This window comes from Macadamia integrifolia, chromosome 4, assembly GCF_013358625.1.
Source record: "Macadamia integrifolia cultivar HAES 741 chromosome 4, SCU_Mint_v3, whole genome shotgun sequence".
In the NCBI taxonomy this organism is placed as follows: Eukaryota; Viridiplantae; Streptophyta; class Magnoliopsida; order Proteales; family Proteaceae; genus Macadamia; species Macadamia integrifolia.
The window spans coordinates 6,888,955-6,912,335 of record NC_056560.1 but is presented as its reverse complement, the minus strand read 5'-3'; the positions used below and the strand labels follow the sequence as shown (position 1 = coordinate 6,912,335).

The 23,381-nt window shown below is 40.0% G+C and overlaps 2 protein-coding genes, 1 long non-coding RNA gene and 1 pseudogene across 8 annotated transcripts; 2 read left to right on the top strand and 2 right to left on the bottom strand.

The window, feature by feature from the left end:
• Nucleotides 1–4,016: 4,016 nt before the first annotated feature.
• LOC122076954 (pentatricopeptide repeat-containing protein At5g04780, mitochondrial-like) lies at nucleotides 4,017–17,701 on the top strand. 6 transcript variants are annotated; one of them, XR_006139660.1, is made up of 6 exons: nucleotides 4,017–4,135; nucleotides 4,315–4,396; nucleotides 4,524–4,731; nucleotides 5,802–8,019; nucleotides 10,091–10,207; nucleotides 17,563–17,701. XR_006139660.1 is itself a non-coding variant. In XM_042642629.1 (3 exons), exon 3 carries the CDS (start codon nucleotides 5,883–5,885, stop codon nucleotides 7,359–7,361), a length of 1,479 nt encoding a protein of 492 aa, XP_042498563.1. In that variant the 5' UTR covers nucleotides 4,017–4,135; nucleotides 4,307–4,731; nucleotides 5,802–5,882; the 3' UTR covers nucleotides 7,362–8,166. The 6 variants fall into 6 exon arrangements, 1 of the variants encoding a protein (XP_042498563.1); XR_006139659.1 differs by having other exon boundaries at nucleotides 4,307–4,396; XR_006139658.1 differs by lacking the exon at nucleotides 4,315–4,396.
• On the bottom strand, nucleotides 17,502–19,132 carry LOC122076955 (annotated as a pseudogene).
• Nucleotides 19,133–19,236: 104 nt separating this feature from the next.
• Nucleotides 19,237–21,299, top strand: LOC122076958. The gene is made up of 2 exons (XR_006139661.1): nucleotides 19,237–19,667; nucleotides 21,046–21,299. It is a non-coding gene; the product is annotated as an uncharacterized LOC122076958 (long non-coding RNA).
• Nucleotides 21,270–22,895, bottom strand: LOC122076957 (stearoyl-[acyl-carrier-protein] 9-desaturase 6, chloroplastic-like). The gene is made up of 2 exons (XM_042642631.1): nucleotides 22,189–22,895; nucleotides 21,270–22,063 (listed from the first exon to the last, which is right to left on the bottom strand). Exons 1-2 carry the CDS (start codon nucleotides 22,630–22,632, stop codon nucleotides 21,497–21,499), a joined length of 1,011 nt encoding a protein of 336 aa, XP_042498565.1. The 5' UTR covers nucleotides 22,633–22,895; the 3' UTR covers nucleotides 21,270–21,496.
• Between the last annotated feature and the right edge of the window lie 486 nt (nucleotides 22,896–23,381).

Here is a 23,381-nt window from a genome sequence, read left to right as displayed (position 1 = left end):
GCTTGAGAGGACTGAAGCCAAGTTTAATAAGTTTATGGAAGAGATGATTGCCTTTATGAAAAGGTCTGACAAACGAGCTGAAGAAGGATCCTTTATATTACCTCCTCAGCTCAACACTTTACGGATCGAAGATACACCTCAGAGGCAGCAACCTGATCCAGTTGTTCCCTAGGATATTACCCGGTAATTTTCTGACAGATTATGGCATCAAAATTGAGGTTCCCGAGTTCAGTGGTGAAAAGGGACCTGAGGAATTTATTTACTGGCTTACCAAAGTGGAGAGAATTTTTGCGTATAAGTCTCTTCCAGACGTGAAGAAGTGTGAACTCATCATCATCAAGTTTATTAGATATGCATGTTCATGATGGGATGATGTACTACATGCAAGGTTTGTCAGAAGATTTGGACCCATTACCAATTGGGAGGTCATGAAGCAGATCCTAACTGAAAAATTTGTTCCTCTTAATTATGAAAAGGTAATATTCCATAAATTACTTAACTTGCAATAAGGGAACAAAGATGTGGATTCCTACATCCTCGAATTCCACAAACTGTCTTCAAGGTGTCGACTTCAGGAAACAGACCAACAACGGGTGATGCGATATATCAGTGGGTTAAGTACTGAGATTCGATCGGAGTTGGCTAACACTGATTTCAGGTCTGTTGATGTGGCAGCAACTCATGCCAAGACAGCTGAAGAGAAGTCCATTTATTGGAAGGGTATGCTCAAGACTTCTTCAGTTTATAAACCTCCACCATGTATGGAGGAAAAGAAGCCTGAAGCTCGTAAAGTTGAAGAAAAAAGGAAAGAGTTCAACAAGGATAGTGTTGGGGTGAAGAATATCATATGCCATAGTTGTGGCGAGAAGGGTCACTATTCCAACAAGTGTCCCAACATGACTCGTTCTGTGAACGTAGCAGAGAAGCAGCCAACAGAGAAGAGTGAAGATGAATCTCATTTATATCCTTATCCTCTCGAGGACAATGATATTATCGATGATGAAAATGAGGATGTAGAAGCTCATTCAACTAGCCTTTCATCTTTTTCGAATAGAATAGTTGATAAGGCTCCTCTCTTCAGACAGAAAGGTACTTTCCTGCATGGCTCCGACCCTATTGATGTTCATGTAATTGTTGATACTGGGATAAAAGCAAATTTTATATCTATTGAATTTGTTCGAGCACACAACCTTCCACAGAAGCAGCTTTTCAAGAAGATTCACGTGCGAGGTTTTCGACCCATAGCTCGAGAAAAGGCCACTACAGTTGTTTGAGTACATCTACAGTTTGAGCCACTACAGTACCATGTCACCTGTTTGGTCACCCCATTGGCACATTGCGACATTCTTCTAGGGCGACCTTGGCAGCAACATGCAGGCATTCTCTATGATGGCGCACGAAATACCATCAAGGTGAAGCAAGGAGGTTGTATATACTTAATGAGGCCACATGCATTATCAGACACGCCACGTCGTCGACTGACTCCTGCTCTAGTGACACGTCAGTCTACTTTCCCTCCTCTTGGTGTTATGTTTTCATCTTTTGCTTCGAGATACGTGCCATCTCATCAGTGAGCAACTTATAAGGATATCCTGGGAGCACGACCTAACTCGACGGAATCGAGTTCTTTTAAGAATGGGAGAGCTGATGCAGCTGCACGATGGACTTAGAGAAAAAAAAATCTTTTGATTTGATTATCTTTGGATTTAGAAATAATTTCTTTTGTATTAGTTAGTTTCTAATTTTAGATTAGTTTCCATTTTTAAGTAGTTTCCATTAAGTGTTTGATTTTTTCCTTTATATTAGCCATGTAATGGATGAACTCGGTAGTGAGATTTTAAAGTTTTGAATTTTGAGAATTGAATGGTATTTCCAGGTTTGAAACCATGGTTGCAGTGAGCTGCCATTAGCTTCCCTTTCCTTGATCATCTTCTCCTCTTCCCTCTCTTATCTTCTTCTTCTTTTCTGTTTCTAATTTTGTGACTGCCCCTTCTTACCGGAAAGCCCCTGTTTCTGGCAGTATTTCCAGCCTTGTTCAAGTTCATAGATCTCCTTAGTGCGTGATCTACTGGGGCTGAAGTTTTGATCAAAGGTAGCCCTCCCCTTGGCGACATAAATCCTAGAATATCTCCTCCGAAGCTTGGTTTTTTCTATGAAGAAATCTAAACCAGATTCAGATTTGAGTTTTACCAACGCCAAGTCCAGTTGCAGGTTCAATCACATTTAGATCTGGGTTGTCGAGGTCTTGCGGTGCTGGATTCATAAATGACCTGCTGCATCGACCTTTCCTTTGAAGGTTCAGGCCAAGCCGAGGCCTAGCTGAGAAGCCCTCTCGAACTGAAGTGTCTCCCCATCGCCTGCCCTGCTTATGATCTAAGGTAGATGACAACACAATCGTGAGTTGCCCCTTTTTCTATCTTTTAAGTCTGATTTACCATTATGCCCTTCTTTTGGTCTCTAATTATCTCATATCCTTATTCTTATTTCACTTCTTGGTTTACCCCACCAAATAATCATTAATTCCCTTTAAGTCCTATCTCCCACATAGCTCATTAACTAATCTGGTTATTTACAATTATGCCACCCCCTTGATAACTTCAGCTTAATTACAATTATGCCATTTAGTTGAAGCTTTATTTCAATATAATTGTTATTGAGTGTTGCCTTTGTTTTATGGAGTGTTTAAGTGGGCCGTAAGCGATCCGATTTCAGTCTATTGGAATCCGGTTCAGCATCAAATGCGTTTCTTGAAATGTTATCAAACGGGCCCTAAAACTCATGGCAGAGGCTGCTACAACCCTGACATAGTTGGTGCCCATGCTTCTTATGCTTTCAATAGCTATCTGCAGAAGAACAAGAGAAACGGAAGGACTAATTGGGATATTCTTAAAAAAAATAAAAAATCTAGGTTCCTCATGCTGTTTGCTTATTTCAGGTTTTATGCACTGCTGGTTCATCCTCGGTTGAGGTTGGAGACATGTTTGAATAAATTTTTGCTACTTCCGCTTTTCTTCTTTATTCGTTGTAATGTAATTTCTTTTTAGGATTTATAGGCCTGAAACCTTTGAAAGGTTGCTTCCCTGGTTTGCTTCTTCTCCGAGAGAAGTGCTACTGCAATGACTTCCCTAAGAGAGGTGCGGCAACTCCATTGTAGCCCTTAGGTTGTTTCCCATAATGGGTTTTCTTCTTCCACAAGAGAGGTGTGGTTGCAACGGCTTCCCTGAGAGAGGTGCACCCTTAGGCTATTTTCATAGTGGGCTTGCTTCTTCCCTGAGAGACGTGCGGCTGCAATGGCTTCCCTAAGAGAGGTGCGACAACTCCATTGTAACCCTTAGGCTGTTACCCATAGTGATGAAACCCTAGGGTCAACAATTAAGATCACACATATAGGGATAAAACTGTCATTTCCATTTTCTAAGTTAACACCATCAACTGTAGGGGATACAGAATAATTGTCAGTTCTGTAAGGAATGGTTCTAACTATAGGATAAACTGCAGAGGAGGTCAGTGTAATTAACCCAAACTATTAATGCCATCTAATTCCCACATTTTCATATCCGTTTTATTGCCATTCCCGAACAAAACTAAGCTCCTACCCATATTAAATTTGCGAATCATAAGCGTATAATTCTTGTACTTTTTGATGAAATAAAATTTTGTTTTATGTATGATTCCATGGAGTAGAAAAAAACGTATATATATTTGGTATGCCCGTATTAGACGCAAATTATACGCAAATTTTTACGTTTAAAAAAAAAAAAAAAAATACCCAAACGCTATCCTTCGCCTACCAACTTTTTAGATACCACCAAATTAAAATCCCTTCTCGGGATTCGGCTCTCTCCAACTCAGGGAGTCAGGTTTACTGGTTTGGGTCGGGTAGGCGGGTGATTGGTTAATGGAGAGAAAATGACTCCATCTCTTAACAACCGTTGGATTCTTTTCTTACACGTGTCGCGCACAGAGGTAAAAGTAGGGTTGGGCGGGAATGGGGCTATGCCCGCGTTGGAGTCAGAGGAGTCGAAGCATCCTTTCTCAGCCACTGCGACACTTCTTCCCTTCAAGCGACAAGCTGCTGCAACCCTTCTTCCCTTCAACCGGCCAATTCTCGCAATCGACGGGTCTCCACACTCCGGTGAGCTCTCTCTCTCTCTCTCTCTTCCCATACACTATTATGTAAATCTCTATTCTAATCTCATAGAATAATGAAGCTTCCTAATTTGAGAATTTTAGTTTAAATCGCATATGTATCTCTACACAATCCTTCTCATGTTGGGGAAATTCCAATTTTTGTCAAAACAAAAAGGAACACAGGGGCAGAGGAGGTGTTCATCGAGATGATATGTCGTAGTATCAGCCACACCAATCTCCACCAAATCAAGACCTACCTCGGCAGGTCGAACTACCCCATGGTTCTAGGGCAAAATACCCCACCGCTTCCCATTAATGCATTTTCATATGCTTGATTTCTGAGATGTTTAATGCACTGTTTATGTGTGTGTGTTCTTAATGGATTTTTAAAGTCAAGAAGCTGTTCGTGAGGTCATGGAGGTTGGTTCCGACTTGATCAAGTTCAGAGTAGGAGATTGTCGGAGTGGGTTGTGTTTTCGGATGCTGTGGGCATTGCTCTCCTTGCAAATCAAACATAGACCAACTCTGCCACAAGATCTGGTCCTACAACGATGTATACCCAGAAGGAAACCAACCCAAGGAGGCAATGCTCTCTCTTCGGTGAGCTTCTTTATTAAGCCGTATAAATACAACTTCTTCTACTTATTTGTCTTTGAGAAATACTGGTGTTTGTGGACTTTTTTTTTTTTTTGCTGCATTTTTCTTTGTTACCATTATGATTTTGGTTGAATGGATGGAGTTTATAGCATTTGGTAGCACACATTATAATTGTAGATGAAAAAATGAGGCTGAAGTTGAACGGGAAAAAGGGTGAATAATAGAGATACTTGATCCATTCCATTAGGGAGGGGTTGATTCAGATTAGGACTGAATTATAGTGTTTCCACTAATCCCTTCACGTAAGACCTCATTTGGATGTTTGGATATCATAGTCGACATGCTTTTATTCTGTTTATTAGGTGAGATATGTGCTTGTTACATAGTGAATATATGCCTGCATTTTTGCTCCCGTGTTTTTATATAGCAACCGTATTAAACATGTACCATATCATTGCCATATGCACTTTATTGTACTAGATTTTTGAATAAGTGTTATTGTCGTCTAGTCCATTTAATTATCATACTTATCTGTACCTGTTTTATTCCCCTTCTGAACTTAATAACTATGCTCCTACCCGAGTATGGCAAAGAGGACATACATGTGTCAAAGTGGACAGAGAAAGACGGGGTGGGGTTGGGATTTATAGGGAAAGTATTAATGAGCCCACTTCTTATACTTTTATAATCTTTTAGTCCACGTGCCCAAATACCCCATGAAAGTGATGTTGTCTTCTCAAATTTTTGGTACAATGATTTTGTTGTATCACCAAACATCCTTTCTAATACACCCCAATTCTAGGAATTGTTCCCACAATCTTTTTGTTTTTACGCGCACAAACACACAGAGAGGCTATTTCTAAGTGGACACTATCTTACCCTCACTTGGGTGATTGGGAGTATTCCTTTCTAGAGGAGCTCAATCTTGGATCTCTTGTTTGTATTTTTTCATGTTCAATGATTTATCATGTTGATTGCGTAATTAATTCTAATAGCACAACCTCATTGATGCACAATTTTTTATTGGTAGCCTTTTGTTCAAAGATAAGTCTCTCTCTCATATTGGTTAACAGGTAGAACAGTTTCCACGCTCAGGCACAAGTTACCACCACACGTGCTGGTGTTACATAATGTTGGAAAGTCAAAAGTGAAAAATGACCCAAGTAGCTGCCATTTCTTTGTCTTGCATTCTGAGGAATTGTGTCACTCTCTCGGCAATCTCCCAAGCAAAGCAAACCCACACTCAAATCCTTGCCCGTGGCTTCCTTCCTAACGTCACTCTCCAAACCGATCTCTTGCTGGCCTACTCCAAATGCGGCAGCCTCAAAGATGCGTTTTCCATCTTTAATGGGATGATTGAAAGAAATATGCATTCATGGAACATTATTATATATTCACATGTACAAAATTCTCTCTTTAATGAAGCTCTTGCCATTTTTAATGGGTTTCTGAAGGTGGGTCTTCGTCCAGACCACTTTACGCTCCCTTCCATCTTTAAAGCTTGTACAGGACTTGGAGATTCTCGTTTGGGGAAGAATCTCCATACGTGGGTATTTAAACTTGGGTTAGGAGACCATGTTGTTGTAGAGAGTTCAGTACTGGATTTGTATGCTAAATGTGGGAACCTAATGGATGCCCATCGGTTGTTCGTCAAAATGTCTCGCAGGGACGTTGTTGTCTGGAATACAATGATTTCAGGATTTGGAAGGGCTGGAGATCTGGCAGAAGTGTTTGGTTGTTTTAGGGAAATGCAGCGTCAAAGAGTGAAGATTGATTTGAGAACAGTTGCGAGCATCCTAAATGCCTGTGGAAGAGGAGGAGACCTGATGAAAGGGAAAGAGATACACGGGCATGTATTTAAGAATGCAGCTTTTAATGGAGATGTTGTCATTGGGAATTCTTTGATTGATATGTATGCAAAATGTGGGTTCTTGTGCAGTTCAGAAAAAGTTTTTGTCAGCATGCAAGATTTGAATTTGGTTACCTGGACTACATTGATATCTTGCTATGCGTTTCATGGCAAAGGGAAACAATCTTTGGATATTTTTGAGAAAATGGAAGCTTGCGGATTTAAACCTAACTCTGTAACATTCACTGCGGTTCTGGCTAGTTGTAGTCACTCAGGGCTTGTCGATCATGGTTGGAGGATTTTTGAATCGATGACATCAAATTATGGGATGAAACCCATGGTAGAACATTATGCTTGTATGGTGGACCTCTTAAGCCGTCTTGGGTATCTAAAAGAAGCACTAGAATTGATCGAAAAGATGCCAGAACAACATGCACCAAGTGTTTGGGGTGCCCTTCTTGGTGCTTGCAGGATACACAAGAATCTGGAGATAGGAGAGATTGCTGCTCATCGGCTTTTTGATGTGGAGCCTAAAAATCCTAGTAATTACATTGCATTGTGTAGTATCTATGATTCTGTTGGTCGAATGGATGGAGTTCTAAGGATACGATCAAGGATGAGAGAACTAGGTTTAGTTAAAACACCTGGCTGTAGCTGGATTACCATTAAAAGTAAAGTTCATAGATTCTACCAAGGGGACATATCAGACACACGGGTAAAGATGATTTGTGAAACATTAGACAAGATGATTCTGACAGTGATGTTACCTGATGGTTATGGATAGTTGCTCTGCTACTTGGGACGAGGAAAGCTTCAGTTGCATGATGCATGAACAGATGGATTTGGATAAGGGCATTCGGGAAACACCCATCTCCATATGTCTCAAACTAACAGTAAATTCAAAGTCCCATTTGAAGAGTTTCTAATACCCAAGGGGCAATTGAGGCTCCTTGGGTATTGGAGGGGTGTTCAGAAGCTACAATGGAAACTATTGTTATTTGTTCTACATTTGTTTCAGACTTGAAATCCTATTTGAAGAATTATGTTTCATTTGCTGTTCATCCTGGTTTTATGCTAAGTTGGAAGAACTGTTGGAGAAGATCAATCGGATGGTAGTTTCCTTGATGATGACCAGATTGAGGGATGATGCGTCCTCACTTGCGTTGCCTATCCTGTATCCACAATCTGATGTGGTTGTTGAGACCCACATGTAGGAGGAGCTCACTGGTTGATCATCTCTACCTGTTGCAATGAAAGTTGTCCTCTAGAGAGAGTCAAATCTGTCACTTTGTTCTTTCTTTATGTTTCTTTTGGGAGATAGAACACTAGCTGGTTGCTTGGCCACTACACCAGCACCTGGGCCCATGGGAATGTGTGCATAGGCATTCAACCAGAGGGGCACTGGCGCCTTTTCATGGCATCCCATGTCTGGGCGTAGACCGGTTAGTGTTCTTTTTCCATTTTCTTTTTAATTTATCTAGCTCGGTTTGTATGAGTGTTCTGCTTCTAAATGAGTAATTCAATGTCTTGTAATTGCAAACAAGATTCTTGTATCCTTTCTTTAGATGATGCATGTGAATTTCTGTTTTTGTCTTTGGCCTTTTGAAGATGTTATCATAGAAGCTGCTGGTACTGGCAAGAATCCATTTCCAGACAATTTACTAGTTATGTAATTTAGTTACCTTGGCAGATAGGGCCACAGGTAGGGTCGATCTCCTCTGTAGGAGTGAGTAGAGGCTCCTCCAAAAATCAGCTGGATCTGAAAGGGGGAACCTAAAAATCAATGGAGTCAGGGTTTTGGAGAAAAACCTTGATCCTTGGAAAATCGCAGATGGGTAGGGTCTTCAATATTGCAAGCAATGATGGATACTTCTACGAGTAGCACTTTTTTTTTTTGGATAGGCAATTGATGTATATTAAGAAAAGAAAAAAACATAAGATATACAAAATAAGGCAGTCCCATAAAACCTCATTGGACAAGCATAAAGGAGGAGAAAGGGACCCAAAACAAGCAGGACAGTCCCTACTAAACACAAAGAAACCATAGCACAAGGTAAATTACATCCGATAGTAGACTAATTTATCAGCATCATTTCTTACTAGAGCATGCAGCTCATCAGTAAAATCTGATTGATCAATTACCATCTCGAAAACCTGCGTAGAAAATGGGGACAAATAGTCTGCCGGCTGAAATTCCCTCCACACATGCTTAAACTCCCTTCTAGAAAGCAACTCTGTAAGATGAAGGATCTTACTCTTTAGATATTGAATATTCCATGGTTCTCTTATCTCTTATCTCTTATTTCCCCATTCAAAACATCGATGGCTAACTTAGAGTCCGATCTAATAGAAACTTGCTTGCAAATTCCTATCCATACAAAGAATTTCTTGTAGATAGCATACATTTCCATACTCAAAACTGATCGCGTATCACCAATTCCAGCATAAGCAATGATGGCAGCCTCCTTATCATCTCAAATCAAGCCTCCATGGGAGGTTTTGTCTTGAGAAAGTGCTCCATCACAGTGAAAAGCAACCCATAGTTTGGGGCAGATTAAAACTGTGCAGTACTTGACCTTCAAGAGGAGGAGGTTTGATCTTAATAGTAGGAAGAATCAAACCCCAACAAGGGAAGAATAAAAAATCGCAGGGTAGGGAAAGTACTTTAATTGATATCTTGCAAGGATTTAGGGTTTATACCATTCAGGTGAGATAGAGGGCAGCAGCTAGATTCATAAGAATCATCTCATTAGTGCTGCCCTGTGAGGGATTTAGAGAGACACAAGGAGAGAAGAAGGTGGAGGATGGTTTTGATGAAGGCTTGTGATATAGAGAGGGAACAGAGGACGGAGGCTGAAAACCTAGATCAGAATTTTTGGCTCTGATACCATGTTAAATGCAAAACTAGGGTAGAATGCTTGAATGACCAACGAGGTCAGTCAAGCCTTTATTTATAATGGAGGAGCATAAAACAAGAGAAAACAAAATTACAAGTATACCACCACGACTCTCATTAATTTCTACGCATATAATGTAGAAATATGTGTTTTAGAGTTAAAGATTAATCAACTATGTTAGATTTTAACTCCTCATTTGTGTTGTAAACTAGAATCATCATAATGTATTTGCTTTTTTCTTAAGTTGTAGTTGTATTAGTGATTCAATTCATTGTTTTTACTTACCTCTTTGATAGTTTCAGATCATTGTAAAACCTTAGTATAAAATGAGATCAGAGGACTAACCAGTGCAAATTATATACAAAATGAGGTTGTAAACTGTGTTACAGGGAAAAACACTATAGCGGCTATTCTATTTTATATGTGGTTGCAGAATTTGATGTGAAGTTTCCTTTTGATTGCTTAGAAGGCATTGACTTCTACACCTGTGTCCGTAGTTAATGCATCATAGATACCTCAAATCTGGATTATGTCTTTGAACATTATATTATATTGACTTTTTAAACTGCAGCTGTGGTCACTTTTATTTTTTCTTATATGGCTTTCCATATGACAGGAGGAGATCCAGAGAGAAACCGGTCATTTTGCTATGCAAGGAGAGGGGATTTTTTATCTTGATGCAAATACATTGATAGATCAACTCTCGGAGGATCTAAATGTCAAAATGCCAGAGGTTTGTTAAAGTATTGGTGGCTAGTTTTCTACTTTCCCTTTAGTTTTTTTTTTTTTTAAATTTTCCTTTTTCTTGCGTGTTGGATGTGATTATCCTTTAACTTATACATTCAGCTATTGTTAGTTTTGTAAGATGTTGTCTGCTGAAGTTATATGCCACATATTTATTCTTCTTGTTTTGCTGTCTGATAAGTAAGATCTTAGATACGAGGTCGAATCATTTCAAGGAATACACTGATGCCAAAGAAACTAAAGTTGTGTGAGAGAGAAGTGATTGCTGAGCAACGACTTTCTTGTGTTACTTATCCAAAATGTAGTAGGTTTATATGAAAACTAGTTGTTGTCACTATAAAAAAGGATACTTTTGTCCATGATCTACATTCATTCTGCGGTTCACACTGTTGGTTCCAACTTTAGAAACACACTTCCTTAGAGTTTTGGTAAGGTCATGTTTGGTATTTTTTATTAACATCCCTGCTTTTGCTGCTTTCTACTTTTTGGTATGAGTTCTGTGGAACCAAAATTTGTTCCTCTACCAAAATAAATTTCATTGGTCTATAAAAATTTCCCTTTCATTGATGAATGGGGTTTGGAAGAATTGTTCTTAATGTCAGAAACTGTAATCCGCTCCTGCTCTTTCATGAATTTTAGATTCTAATAATTAGAGAACGAACGAGTTTAATTGCTCTTGAGACAGAGTACTTGTAATTTCTTCAGAGCAAAGGAGATTAGGATTTCACTTTAGTAATTGCCTACTCTCCCGACTTGATTTATTGAATTGTAGGACCTATTTGAAATAATGAAATTGTAATTGTATTTTTTAATCAATGAATGCTTATGATTTCTTTTCTGTGTGTCAATAGAAATATGCTCAAGTAATCAAGTCAAATGCGCAAGTGTAAATTAGTCTTAGAAACTATAGTTCTCCACAAAAACTATTTCTTGAGTGTATAAAAGGCAGATCCAGATTTATTTACGCAGTTGGGACAGTTTAATTGGTTGAGTTCTTTGGCACTTCACAATCTTAAGCTGTGGTTTGGATCATGGTGGGCAGCTGTTTCTCCCATGTGAACTGCTCATTTGGCCTATCTTAAGTGTTTTATAGATCATGGAGCAAGGTGAGAGAGAACAGATGGATTCTTTTATCATGGTCTATTGGTCTGTGTTGCCTGCCTCTGCAAGATAAAGGCAAGCTTATGTGGTCAAGGGTGCCTTTTGCTGTGGTTTGGTACAGAAGGTGTGAGAGGAGAATTTTTTAAAGACAGAGACATCTACACAGCAGATATTCAGGTATATGAGCCATCTCTTTGATAGCTACTTGGGAAAAGGTTCCTAAAGAATCAATTGAGTGAAGTTTTCATAGATTTGAAGAGAAACTGAGACTGATGAATGGATAGGAAGTAAGAATTTGATGTCCCAAAAGCCAAATTAATTTTGGGTTTCAAACGTTCTCTCTTACAATAGAAAGTGATTTCCAGAGTCTGAAAGACAGCAGTAGCTGTGACCCATCTGTGAGTAGTTAAGCTAGGATTTAGTAATGGTCATTTTTCTCTGTTCCTAATGCAAAAGGGACTCAATATGAAACATGGACCCATGCAGAAAAAAGCAATACCACTGGCTTTTTAAGTTTTCTAATGGGTAAGGATGATGGTAAGCCAAGTTAAGACTTCCCTTGGGGAGATCTATTCAAATTCATTCAAGAGTCTCAGTCTTCACTACTTAGTAGTAGTGACATATGAAGAACTACACCTCATCTCGTCCATATTCGCAGTAGCAACTCCAGATGTTTTATCAAAAAGGAAAAAACTCGAGATGTACAAAGTAGCAAAAGGTTTCTAGGATTTTTTTTGGGGGGGGGGGGTGTGTTTAAATTACAGATATCCCTCTTTGATGCTAGTCTTAGATGGATGGAGAAGAAAAAAAATCTTAGTGCTCTAGTTGTCTTGTTGAGAAAATGTCAAAGGGGTCTTACTGACTTGTGAGAGGATAAAACCCAAACTACCATGAGAAGTCAATGTTACTTACACTGCAGACCGGAAAAGGAAATCATTCAGAGAGAGAGAGTCTTTCTATGCTGTGGTAGAAATGGAAGTCATTCAGTCATTCACAAATGTGTATAGTATATACCTTCACATAGACTTGGTCAAAAAACAGTCCTACTTGGGTTAGAATTAATTTCTACTCCCAATACTACCATGATCCATGCTGCTCATTCTGATTACAGGGTGCACCCAGTGCACAAGGTTCTTGTCACTGCGGGGTCTAGGGAAGGTCATAATGTATGCAGTCTTACACCCCACTTTACAGAGATTCTGTTTCCAAACTTGAACCCACAACCGCTAGGCCACAACGGCCTTACCGTTGCTCATTCTGATTACAATTAACAAAAAAGAAAAGACCAAATATGATCCATGCTTACAATTAACTGAAGGAAAGACTAAATCTGCTTACAATTAACTAAAGAAAAGACCAAGTATGATCCATGCTGCTCATTCTGCTCCAATACAACCATTATCCATGCTGTTCATTCTGCTTTCAATCAATAATAATAATTAAAAAAAAACCAAATAAATCGTACAGAAAAAATGCTTCAAATAATCAACCAAAGCACTTATTATTACATTAATCACACTTACTACTCGCCTTTTGAGAAACTGCTTTAGCCACCTTCCGACACCAACCAATCACTGTTGGATTGTGCAGAACTTTTAGAGAAGAACTCTGAAATGTAGTTTGACAAAGGACCAGAAACAAAGAATTATGGCTTTGAATTCGTGGCTCGATTTATTAAACACGCCATCCAGTTAGATTAGGACAGCATCCACTTAGGTCTGATCCGTTTGGTGGACAAGCAATGGTGATGATTATCCATAACATTCTAAGGAAATGTGAATGGTATTCTTCTTGGATTAAATCATCACTTTCAAAGAAATTGATGGATCAATAAAGGCTACAAATAAAAACTATGGCTTTGACTTATTTTATTCATGGCTAGAATTATTTAACAAGCCTTCCAGACACACATATTCAAAGACTAGGACACCAGTCCCTTAAGTCTGACCGGAGGACAAGCAATAGCAATTATGATCTATGCTATTCTAACAAAAAGTGAATGAATTCCCAAAAATATCATATCGGATTAAACTATGAGCTATGTATAGAAGTTCTGAGTTTGAATATCCCAAACAGGGAGAAAAAGAAAACATAGTAGAAGTCAAGGTTCAAGGTTTCCACAGATACAGTCGAAATTTCCCATGTTCCCACGGTATCTCAGGACTCCGATACCAAATACCATGTGACTTTTAAAAGTCACTGCTTTCGACCAGTATCGAGTCGAAATGTGGGAATTTTCCTCAAAATGTGGGAATTTTCGATTAGACCAAATGGGTCAGCCTTTATATAACCTTCCTAAATGGGAAATCAAGCCTTCTTATTTCAAAATTTCGATCCTTTCCCCCCTATTTCTTCTCTATGAAGTAAGAAACTTGGGGAAATACTTGAGATTTTGTCCTTGTGCTATCAAATCTTCATTCTAAGCTTGGATCTTGCACATTCATGGCAAATCTACCTAAGGGAGCTTGGACCAAAAAGGTAATTCCCATCTCCCCAAACCTTGTGTGCCATCCTTCGAGAGCACCGGTTCATTTGGATATATGGTGGGTATGGACAGTAGGGTGGATCTTTAACTTCATTTGGACAGGAGGGTAGTTCAGGGGGTGAGTCATCTTTTGTTGATAGTATCTTTGGATATCCATCCCACCTTGTATGGCACATCCACATCCTATCACTATGATCTATGACTGAGCCACTCCCTACGCTGGGATACCTAGCTAACATTGCTGATGCATCTTATAGATGGGCAGTGACGAATTACTAAAACAATTGAGCCCAAAACATGTCATGGGACTCGTATGTGGTGCATACAGAGGAGCAACTATGACATCTGCAGTGGTACACAGCTCGTGAACTGGAATCGCCTAGACACTCTACTTGGAATTGAGTCACTACTTTCGAGTGTTTGAGTAATTGAGTCACTACTTTTGAGCATTGATAGAGAATTGTTGATGATGTAATATTTTTATTTATTTTGGATCATTTGGATTATGCCTGATGTTTTGATGTAAATTGTAGACTACATATAGTCATTATGTAGTATAGTTTCAGAATTTAAGTCAACAAGTTAGCGTAATGATTATCGAACCTGTGGTTCACCACACAAGTAAGACTTTGTGTTTTTTTATGAAACTAATGATATGAATGTGTTAGAAATGTTTAAAATAGGATGTACACAAAAAATCAGACAAAAAAAACACTGTTTGGGGGTCGAAACCTAAGTTTCCACCATATTGGAAAAAATTTCCCAGGTTTCGACCGAAATTTCGGTCTCCCCAAGGGTCGAAACCCGATACGTGAACCTTGGTAGAAGTACAATCATGGTTTAAAAACTAGAATCAGACATGGGATTTGCCTTCACTGATTCTAATCAGATCGGGATCAGCTGGAATCGGCTGGAAATCAGCCTAGAAACTGGAAATGGGAAGAAGCAAATCATAGTTGTCAAGGAAACTAGGCGACCGAAGGTGTTGGAGAGGAGCTTGGGCAACAAGGCACCACCTAGGCATGCATTAATGACATATGTAAATATAGTAATGCTAATTTTATATAATTAAATTTATATGCAAAGGTGAAGCCATATCAATGTAATATGATACAATTATGCTACTAATGGCCTAATATGAGAAAACCAACATATAATAAACAAAGCATGGGATATACTATAAGAATATTCTTTAAAAAAACAAAACAATAAATATAAGTCAAAGTAAACTCATGCATGTTGTTACCCTTTTTTAGGAAGTGTAATAGTTTGGGTCTTACGAAGCATGGAGTACTGATGATCATCACTTGACAGCCCTTTCTCACGGACAGGGACGATAGATAGAATCTTTCAGATTAGGGGGAGGGGAGTGATATTTTTCAAACTAGCTAGGGGGAAAGTGATATTATGACTAAGTATAGGGGAGGGGAGTGATATTTCCTCTTAATTTTTTAGAGTCTTTGATTCAAAAGTCTTATAGATCTTGCTAGAAGAGGTCAGTGCCATTGATTTTCTGTTATTTTACTGATTAAAAGAATGAAAATAGTAAAAAATAAATATCTAAGGGCATTAATGGCCAATTCAAAAAGGTGATTTGAGAATCGGGCATAATCAGAATCAGGTTTGGTCAATTCTGATTTGAATCAGCTGATTCCAATATTATTTCTAAGCCTTGAGTACAATTTAAATCCTTGCATCTATTCTATGACATTTGAAGAGCAGTGCTAACTGAACACTTGTGATGTTACCTATTAAAACATTGACTACCTCAACTGACATTTTTAGTTCCTGCCAAGCATTAAACCTTAGAACTCAAAAGGCTGAGAGAATGGTTAACATACCAGAGTGGCTACAGAGTGGCGAGCAATTTATAGTATAAAAGCTAGATTATATTTCTATAAACCAAAAGACAGTCCATCTTGTTTACTGGATCCAAACAGGGCTCATGGACAGAGGAGCTTCTAATGTTCTGACCATGATGAGATAGAGAATGGCCCCCTTTGGAAGAATTGTTCTTAATGTCAGAAACTGTAATCCATTCCTGCTTTTTCAGGAATTTTAGATTCTATTAATTAGAGAATAAATGAGTTTAATGGCTGTTGAGACAGAGTATTTGTAATTTCTTCAGAGCATACATAAGTGTAAAATAGTCTTAGAAATTATAGTTCTCCACAAAAACTATTTCTTGAGAGTATAAATGAAAGATCCAGATTTATTTAAGCAGTTGGGACAGTTAAGTGGTTGAGTTCTTTGGCACTTCACGATCTTAAGCTGTGGTTTGGATCTGGACTCCTTTCTTCACTTTGCCAAATTTTAGAACTGGTGTGTTGACTAGAAGGGAGATAAAAGGTCTCTTCATTACAGGAAAAAATAAAGTTTCCTGGAAAATTAATTTTTAGTAGGGGTGTGATGGTGTACAACTTTTTAGACTTGAGTATCCTTCTCAGACAGACATTACCAATGCATTTGGCATACAACCACAATTCTAACTTTGTGCTGTTAAAACCTTAAGGAGTTCCTTTCTTCCTTGATTGTTGTCTTGATATCGATTAAAGCACAATAAGAATCCAAATTGAGGGTAGAACAGCCAGCGAGCATGATTGTAATCCATTGCTCTGGTGGATCATAGATTCATAGACCATAGTCATCCTGGTTAAGTATATTATTCCTTTGTGTCCCTTCACAAGCTGCTATGTTTATGTCTCTTCTAGAGTCTCTGGATCTTAAACTACCATGTCATATACTAGCCTTGCATCCTGACTTTTAATCTGACTCAGATCATAATTGCTAACATGGTTGCGAATACAAAGTACATGGGATATATTGAGTTGGAAATCTCCTAGAGGCAGGTGTTGATGCTCTAGAGCTTACATGGGTATTTGAATGGGCTGGCCTTAACGCCTTTCCTTCATATTAGCAGGGAAATGAGCTGTTAATAACCACAACTGACTAGCAGTAAATGCTAGCTTTGGATGCAATTCCTTCATCAGGAATAGGAGGCTGGGCCTCATAGGGTTGAGAAGGACCACTCTTACTCCATTTCTTCCCAAGTCAGAAATGGTGAGCTGCGGCCTGAGGGCGATATTTGGCTGGTGAGAGACGTCACATAGTTAAAGAGAAACTTAAGAAATGGTTCTGTACAAGTCCGTGCCTTATTTATTTGTGTATTATTTTGTAAAGTAAACCATAACTGAAATCAAGATGGTACTTGAAAATGCAAATCACGAGGAGAGATGAATTTAATGAACCAGAATCTGATCACCATGATCAGAAGGAAAAATATCATATTTTTTAAAGCTTGAGTTATGGCATGTAAACGAATCGAATATGAATTGGATGTGAATCTTTGACTGTCTGTTTACATTTTTACTTGAATAATCTGAAACTTTCTCCCCTCAATGAATACACTTTGCTTTCAATCCATATTTTTAAGTTGTTCCAACTCTTTTCATCATTCTTTAGAACCTGTCTAAACTTTAAGAATCCTCAAAATTATTAATTAATTAATTAATTAATTTATTGTTATATTTGATTATTTAATTGGGACTATGGATACCCTTGATCGGTTGTTGATGGTTTGATTAGTGTATATTGTTCAATTTTCATGACGTTCTTCAAATTTATTTAGCATGGTTTACGGTTTGGGGTTTGGTATTCTTGACTACTCCATCATGGTAGATTTCTGTCTGGGAATTCGTTTCTGCTCTCACTTTAATCCTTGAATAAATTACGTGAAAATCAAATTCTTGTTTTTTTAGGTGAAATGAAAATCAATTTCAAGTGAAGATAACAGTGGAGTGATCCAAAACTGAAAACCCTGGTAGCGAAATAAACGGAGGGAAACACAAGTGCGGGCACTTCTCTTTCTCTCTTTTATACGAACTATAAGGTAACCTCCTTGTCAAAGATCCAACTAAAGCGCATGGTGCGTGGCTTCGTCTTACGTGCCCGTTCATCCAATCGTTGATGAAGCTTTCTGAACTTGGGAGCTAACCCACACACGAAATCCTGGGCTTCGTTGGCAGCGCTGTTGAGGCCCTCTATCTTCTCCAACTTCCACCGCCAAACCAGGAATTCCAATATGTCTGCGTAATCGCCAGCTGTGTATACGCCGATCCTCTGTGCGACTGCGGCGAAATGGTCGAAGAGATTGGGATCTTGGCTGTCGTACATGAGGTAAGCAGGCATTGTGATCTTCTTCGCATCATATCGGCTATCCCGATCATGGCATCAGAGGGGTCTACCTCCACCATCTTCTCCACCATTTTCACATATGCATTCTCGTGCCGCTTCTCGTCTGCGGCAATGGTGCCACAGATGCGCGCCAATACAGTGTCCCCATGCTCTTTTGCCAACCGGGCTGTGTTGCCGTGTGATACAAATGTGGCCCTCTCTTGGAACGACGCGTACACCAATCCCAAGTAGGGGTTGTTCTCTATTCCCGTGTCCTGTCCAATTAAAATTAAACCACGATTTCAATTACATGTATATATGTATGTATATGTATATAATGTTACCAAGTGTACTACTCACCATGCCCTGGCTGATAAGGTACTGGATGGTGGTCTCGATCTTCGGCATATTGACACGCCCGGAGAGGTACATGTAGGTCTTGAGTAGATCGCCATGTCGGTTCTCCTCGGCGGTCCAACCACGGTTCCAGATGGCCCAAGGATCCAGGCTAGCTCCGGTCTCATCTTTCATTCCATCGATGCGGTTAAGGAGAGACATGTACGTGGGCAGGGCCTCTTCGGTGATCATGTCACCCACCAACACCACCAAGTAGTCGTCGGGCAATCTTGAGGAACACTCACGTAGCTCACGCACTTGCCCTTGGAACACGTCCGTCGGCAAGGTTGAGTCCGGCAAGAAGTCGTGCGGCTGCCAGCACTGCTCCACTGGTTTTAAAAATGGAAGCATCTTTTCCTCGGCCCAGCCGTGAAGAGACTTGAAGATCTCCAACTTCTCCGGTGGCATCGAGTGTGTCCTTGATGGGCTTGGCACTGACGGACGTGGCTGAGGTGGTGCCGCTGCAGCGGAAACCGACTGTTGCTGGGGTTTGAAGACGCAAGTGGATGATGGGGTTTTTGTTTTGACATTGTAACGTGTGAGATTCCAGGTGTTACTGAGGGAGGAAAGTTGCAGTGGGTGGCAAAGGCTTTGGGAGTGTAGCATACTTGCTTAATTTGCTCCCTATAGCGAAGTCCAAGACCTTTTTCGCAGAGAGATCGAGCGGGTGTGAGTCTCGTGTCTGTTGGGTGGGGGGCGGATGCTTGAGGTGATCAATGTGAGGAGAATGAATTATCTATTTATGGGAGCTCAGTCTGGCATTTAGTTACAGTTGTTCCACTTGAGCCTTCTTTGTTGTCTGGTACTCTACTTCTATTACGTGCACAATAGGATTGCAGGGAGGTTCGCATGAGCCTTGAGGGATTAGTGGGTTCAGTTAGTAATCAAGGTTCTTACCCAAAAAGAGTTTTAGTTGTAACAACCTTCAAAAACGTACAGTAGGAGACTTTCCTTGCACGTTCTTCTTTCTTTGTTTCTTTCTTTCGGCCAAGTAATGTCTCTTCTCCTTCCGCTGTCTCTCTAAGCTGACACCAAACATTTGGCAATTTGAAGCTTTCTGATTTGCCGTCATACCCTTTTGATGGCAAAGTTTTTGCCAGAAAGATATTTATCAAGTATCAGCTTCTTTGGTTGTTTTTAGTGGGCCAAAAAAAAAGGGAAGAACAGAAAGATGAAGGAAGAACAAAAAGATATGAATGTGGAAGAGGACTAGAATTTACAATCTCATAAACAACTTCAATCGAGCTGGTCGTATTTGTTGTATCGGTGTCGGCTGAGATTGATCCAAGATCAGGTATTGATATTGGATTAGTGGTAAAATCTTAAAGAACACACATTTTTTTTCTTTTTTAATGAAAAGAAAAAACGAAGGCAAAATAGCACATCGTTGAGGTCTGAAGTTATGAATAGGTGAGTTGAATTATCTCTATTGATTTCAATAGCAGTGAGAAGATTTCTCGTTATAAGGGAAATTGATACAAATCAATGAGAATAGAGGTTATGAATAGAAAAATTGGTTGATTTGGTGTGGTTTGATTTCAGCCTGTCCCATCATACCCCAATCCAAAACCAGTCTGATAAGGATTGATTCAGTTCAATTTGGGTTTTTCGATTTGTTTTATCGGCTCAGACTAAGGTTTTACACCCCAGCCCTTTGTCTACATTTTCAACTGGAGACGATCCAAACTATTTTGCTTCTCTTCTGCTGTCCCGTCTGTGGCCCTGTTTTCATTAATATTTGGACCAATAATTTGTTCCTTGCAAAGGTTACAATACTCTCTTACCTCCGGATCCGGCTCTTCTCCAATTCTCAATTGTTCTAGTCTTGTCCAATTCTCTCTATTCTCACGACACCCTTCAAATGCTTTTCTACCTAGCAATTGTTGGATTTTGAAATGTACAAGTGTTGCACTCAAAGAGAGGCAATTAAGATTTGAAGAGGAGCCGAATCCCTCTTAACCCTGCCCCACACCCCCAACATTAAAAAAGAAAAGAAAAAAAATTGTTGACCCTTACTCAAGCGTCTCCATGGTTTCAAGCATCGATCACGTATTGGCATCGAGTGAGATTGATCCTTGATTCTTGATCGATTTGAATCGATTACCCGTATCATTTCAAGGGTTAAAAAAAAAAAAAAAACAAAATTGTTGACCCTTACTCAAGCGTCTCCATGGTTTCAAGCATCGATCACGTATTGGCATCAAGTGAGATTGATCCTTGATTCTTGATCGATTTGGATTGATTACCCGTATCATTTCAAGGGTAAAAAAAAAAACATTTTAGGAAAAACCAAGGGCAAAACCAACTGATACTCATCGATCCGATCTGATCTAGATCGGTATTAGATTGATATCTATAGATACCAATACCAATACCAATACCATCCCCTAAATCCATGGTCTCCACCGAGTTGGATATGTTATACCAATACCAATACCGTCCCCTAAATCCATGGTCGCCACAGAGTGGGATTTGTTCATGTCCTAAGATTAGGAAAATTTTCTGCTGATTTATTATCCAACTCGGTCTCATCTCTTAGATCTGCTTTCTTCTAGGAGTCATCATCTCCACCCTCCTTTCGATGGCAAACTCGGTTGGTTTTATCTATCCTTTTATTGTATCGATCTCATCTTCTTATTATTGATATACTACAGGAAGGGTTTTGTACACAGCTATGCATAATGCACGATCATGCATAAAATCGTTGAACGAAGAATGAAGCTCTGTGGTGCACCCTCTACAATTCATCCGATGGCCATGCACATAGTTATGCACAAAATTTCAATATAATATTATTTTTTTCACCGAAAATATATGTAAAGTGGTTGTCGGAGGAAACGGAGCCTTTACACCAACTACAAGAGTTTCTTGACAAGTGTATAGCATGGAAATAGAATGAAAGAAGCTATACGTCTTTTCTTTTTCTACTTGATCAGTTGATCCTAACTATTTTTAGTCTGGACTGGATTCTCTACCCATGTGGCTACCTCCACACATGATGTACCCATATGGGTAGTACCAATGAAATAAAGTAGGTATGTATTTTACATCCATTAATATATATATATATATATATATATATATATCGTTAGATAGGAATTCATATTACAGATACAGAAAGATCTAGAACGCAACTTCCCTGTCGAAGATCCAACTGAAGCCAACGGTACGTGGCTTCGTCTTACGTGCTCGTTCTTCCGCTCGTTGGTGCAGCTTTCGGAACCTGGGAGCCAAACCACACACAAAATCCTGGGCTTCGTTGGCAGCGCTGTTGAGACCCTCCAGTTTCTCCAGCTTCCACCGCCCAACCAGGAAATCCAGAATGTCTGCGTAGTCACCGGCCGTGTAAACGCCGACCCTCTGTGCGACAGCGGCGAAATTATCGAATAGATTGGGATCTTGGCCGTCATACATGAGGTAAGCAGGCATAGCGATCTTCTTTCGCATCATATCGGCGATCCCGAGCATTGCGTCGGAGGGGTCTATCTCCAGTAGCTTCTCCACCATTTTCACGTATGCATTCTCGTGCCGCTTCTCGTCTGCTGTAATACTACCGCAGATGCGTGCCAACACTGTGTCCCCATGCTCCTTAGCCAGCCGGGCTGTGTTGCCGTGTGATACAAACGTGGCCCTCTCTTGGAACGACGTGTACACGTATCCGAAGTAGGGATTGTTCTCTGTTCCCGTGTCCTGTCCAATTAAAATCAACCACGTATGTCAGTCAGAAATGCCAAATTGCACATATATGTATGTATAATATACATCATAATGCATGTTTCATGTTACGAAATATCCTTTACTAATTTACTACTCACCATGCCACTGCCGATAAGATACTGAATGGTGCGCTCGATCTTGGGCATATTGACACGACCGGAGAGATACAGGTAGGTCTTGAGCAGGTCGCCATGTCGGTTCTCTTCCGCGGTCCAACCACGGTTCCAGGTGGCCCAAGCATCCGGGCTGGCACCGGTCTCGTCATTGACCCTGTCGAGCCGGTTCACGAAAGACTGGTACGTGGGTAGGGCCTTTTCTGTGATCATGTCACCGACCAACACCACCAAGTGGTCATCGGGCAATTCCGACGATCTCTCACGTAGTTCACGCACTTGCCCCTCGAACACATCCATCGGCAAGGATGAGTAAGGCAAGAAATCGTGCGGCTGCCAGCACTGCTCCACTGGTTTTAGTAGTGGGAGTATCTTTTCCTCGGCCCAGCCGTTAAGAGACTTGAAGATCTCCACCTTCTCAGGTGGCATCGAGTGTGTCCTCGATGGGCCTGTCACCGCCGGACGAGGCTGAGGGAGGCTCCTACGGCGGAAACCGACAGTTGACGGAGTTTGACGAAGCGGGTGGCTGGGGTTTTGGTTTTGACATTGTTACTGAGGGAGGAAAGTTGCTGTGGGTGGCAAAGGCTCTGTGGGTGCAGCATATTTGCTTAATTTTTTCTCTCAGGAAAAGGGGTTATGAAGCTTTATAATTCTCGGAGAGAGTAGCAAGAACTTTTTAAAGAGATGAGAGCGGGTGTGTCAATTAAGGCTGGGGGAGGAGGTGTGAGTATAGAGATGGCTACTTGGGGAGAAAGAATCATCTATTTATAAAAGCCTCTTATGATATTCAACCAAGATCTTATAGTTAATTACAGTTCCAAAACTTGAGCAGTCTTAGTTGTCTTCGTCTCTAACTCCGTGACCTACACGGGTGTGTCAATTAAGAACAAAGGTCAAGACCTCCATTGCGTCAAGGCAGCTAGTTCCAACTTAATATCAAAAGAGAAGGATAATATAATAGTTATAAGGGAAAGTCCCAGTTCTGGTCTTCCTTGAGGGCAACAAGAAGCATTCAAGTTTCGAGGACTTCACTGAACCTGTAAACCCTTGACTTGATTGGATCGCTATTGCTTTCTTTCGAAGTATAAGCTTAACCAAAAAATATATAATCATCAGATAATGATTGACTGATATAATAGTGTAATATATGTATTTAGTTGAAAAAAAATATCCACCAC

Coding starts and splice junctions, on each gene's coding strand:
- LOC122076954 (XM_042642629.1), top strand. CDS start 5,883: ATGACCCAAGTAGCTGCCATTTCTTTGTCTTGCATTCTGAGGAATTGT.
- LOC122076957 (XM_042642631.1), bottom strand. CDS start 22,632: ATGCCACCTGAGAAGGTGGAGATCTTCAAGTCTCTTAACGGCTGGGCC. Junction 22,064..22,188: donor ATCTTATCGGCAGTGGCATG/GTGAGTAGTAAA, acceptor TTAATTGGACAG/GACACGGGAACAGAGAACAA.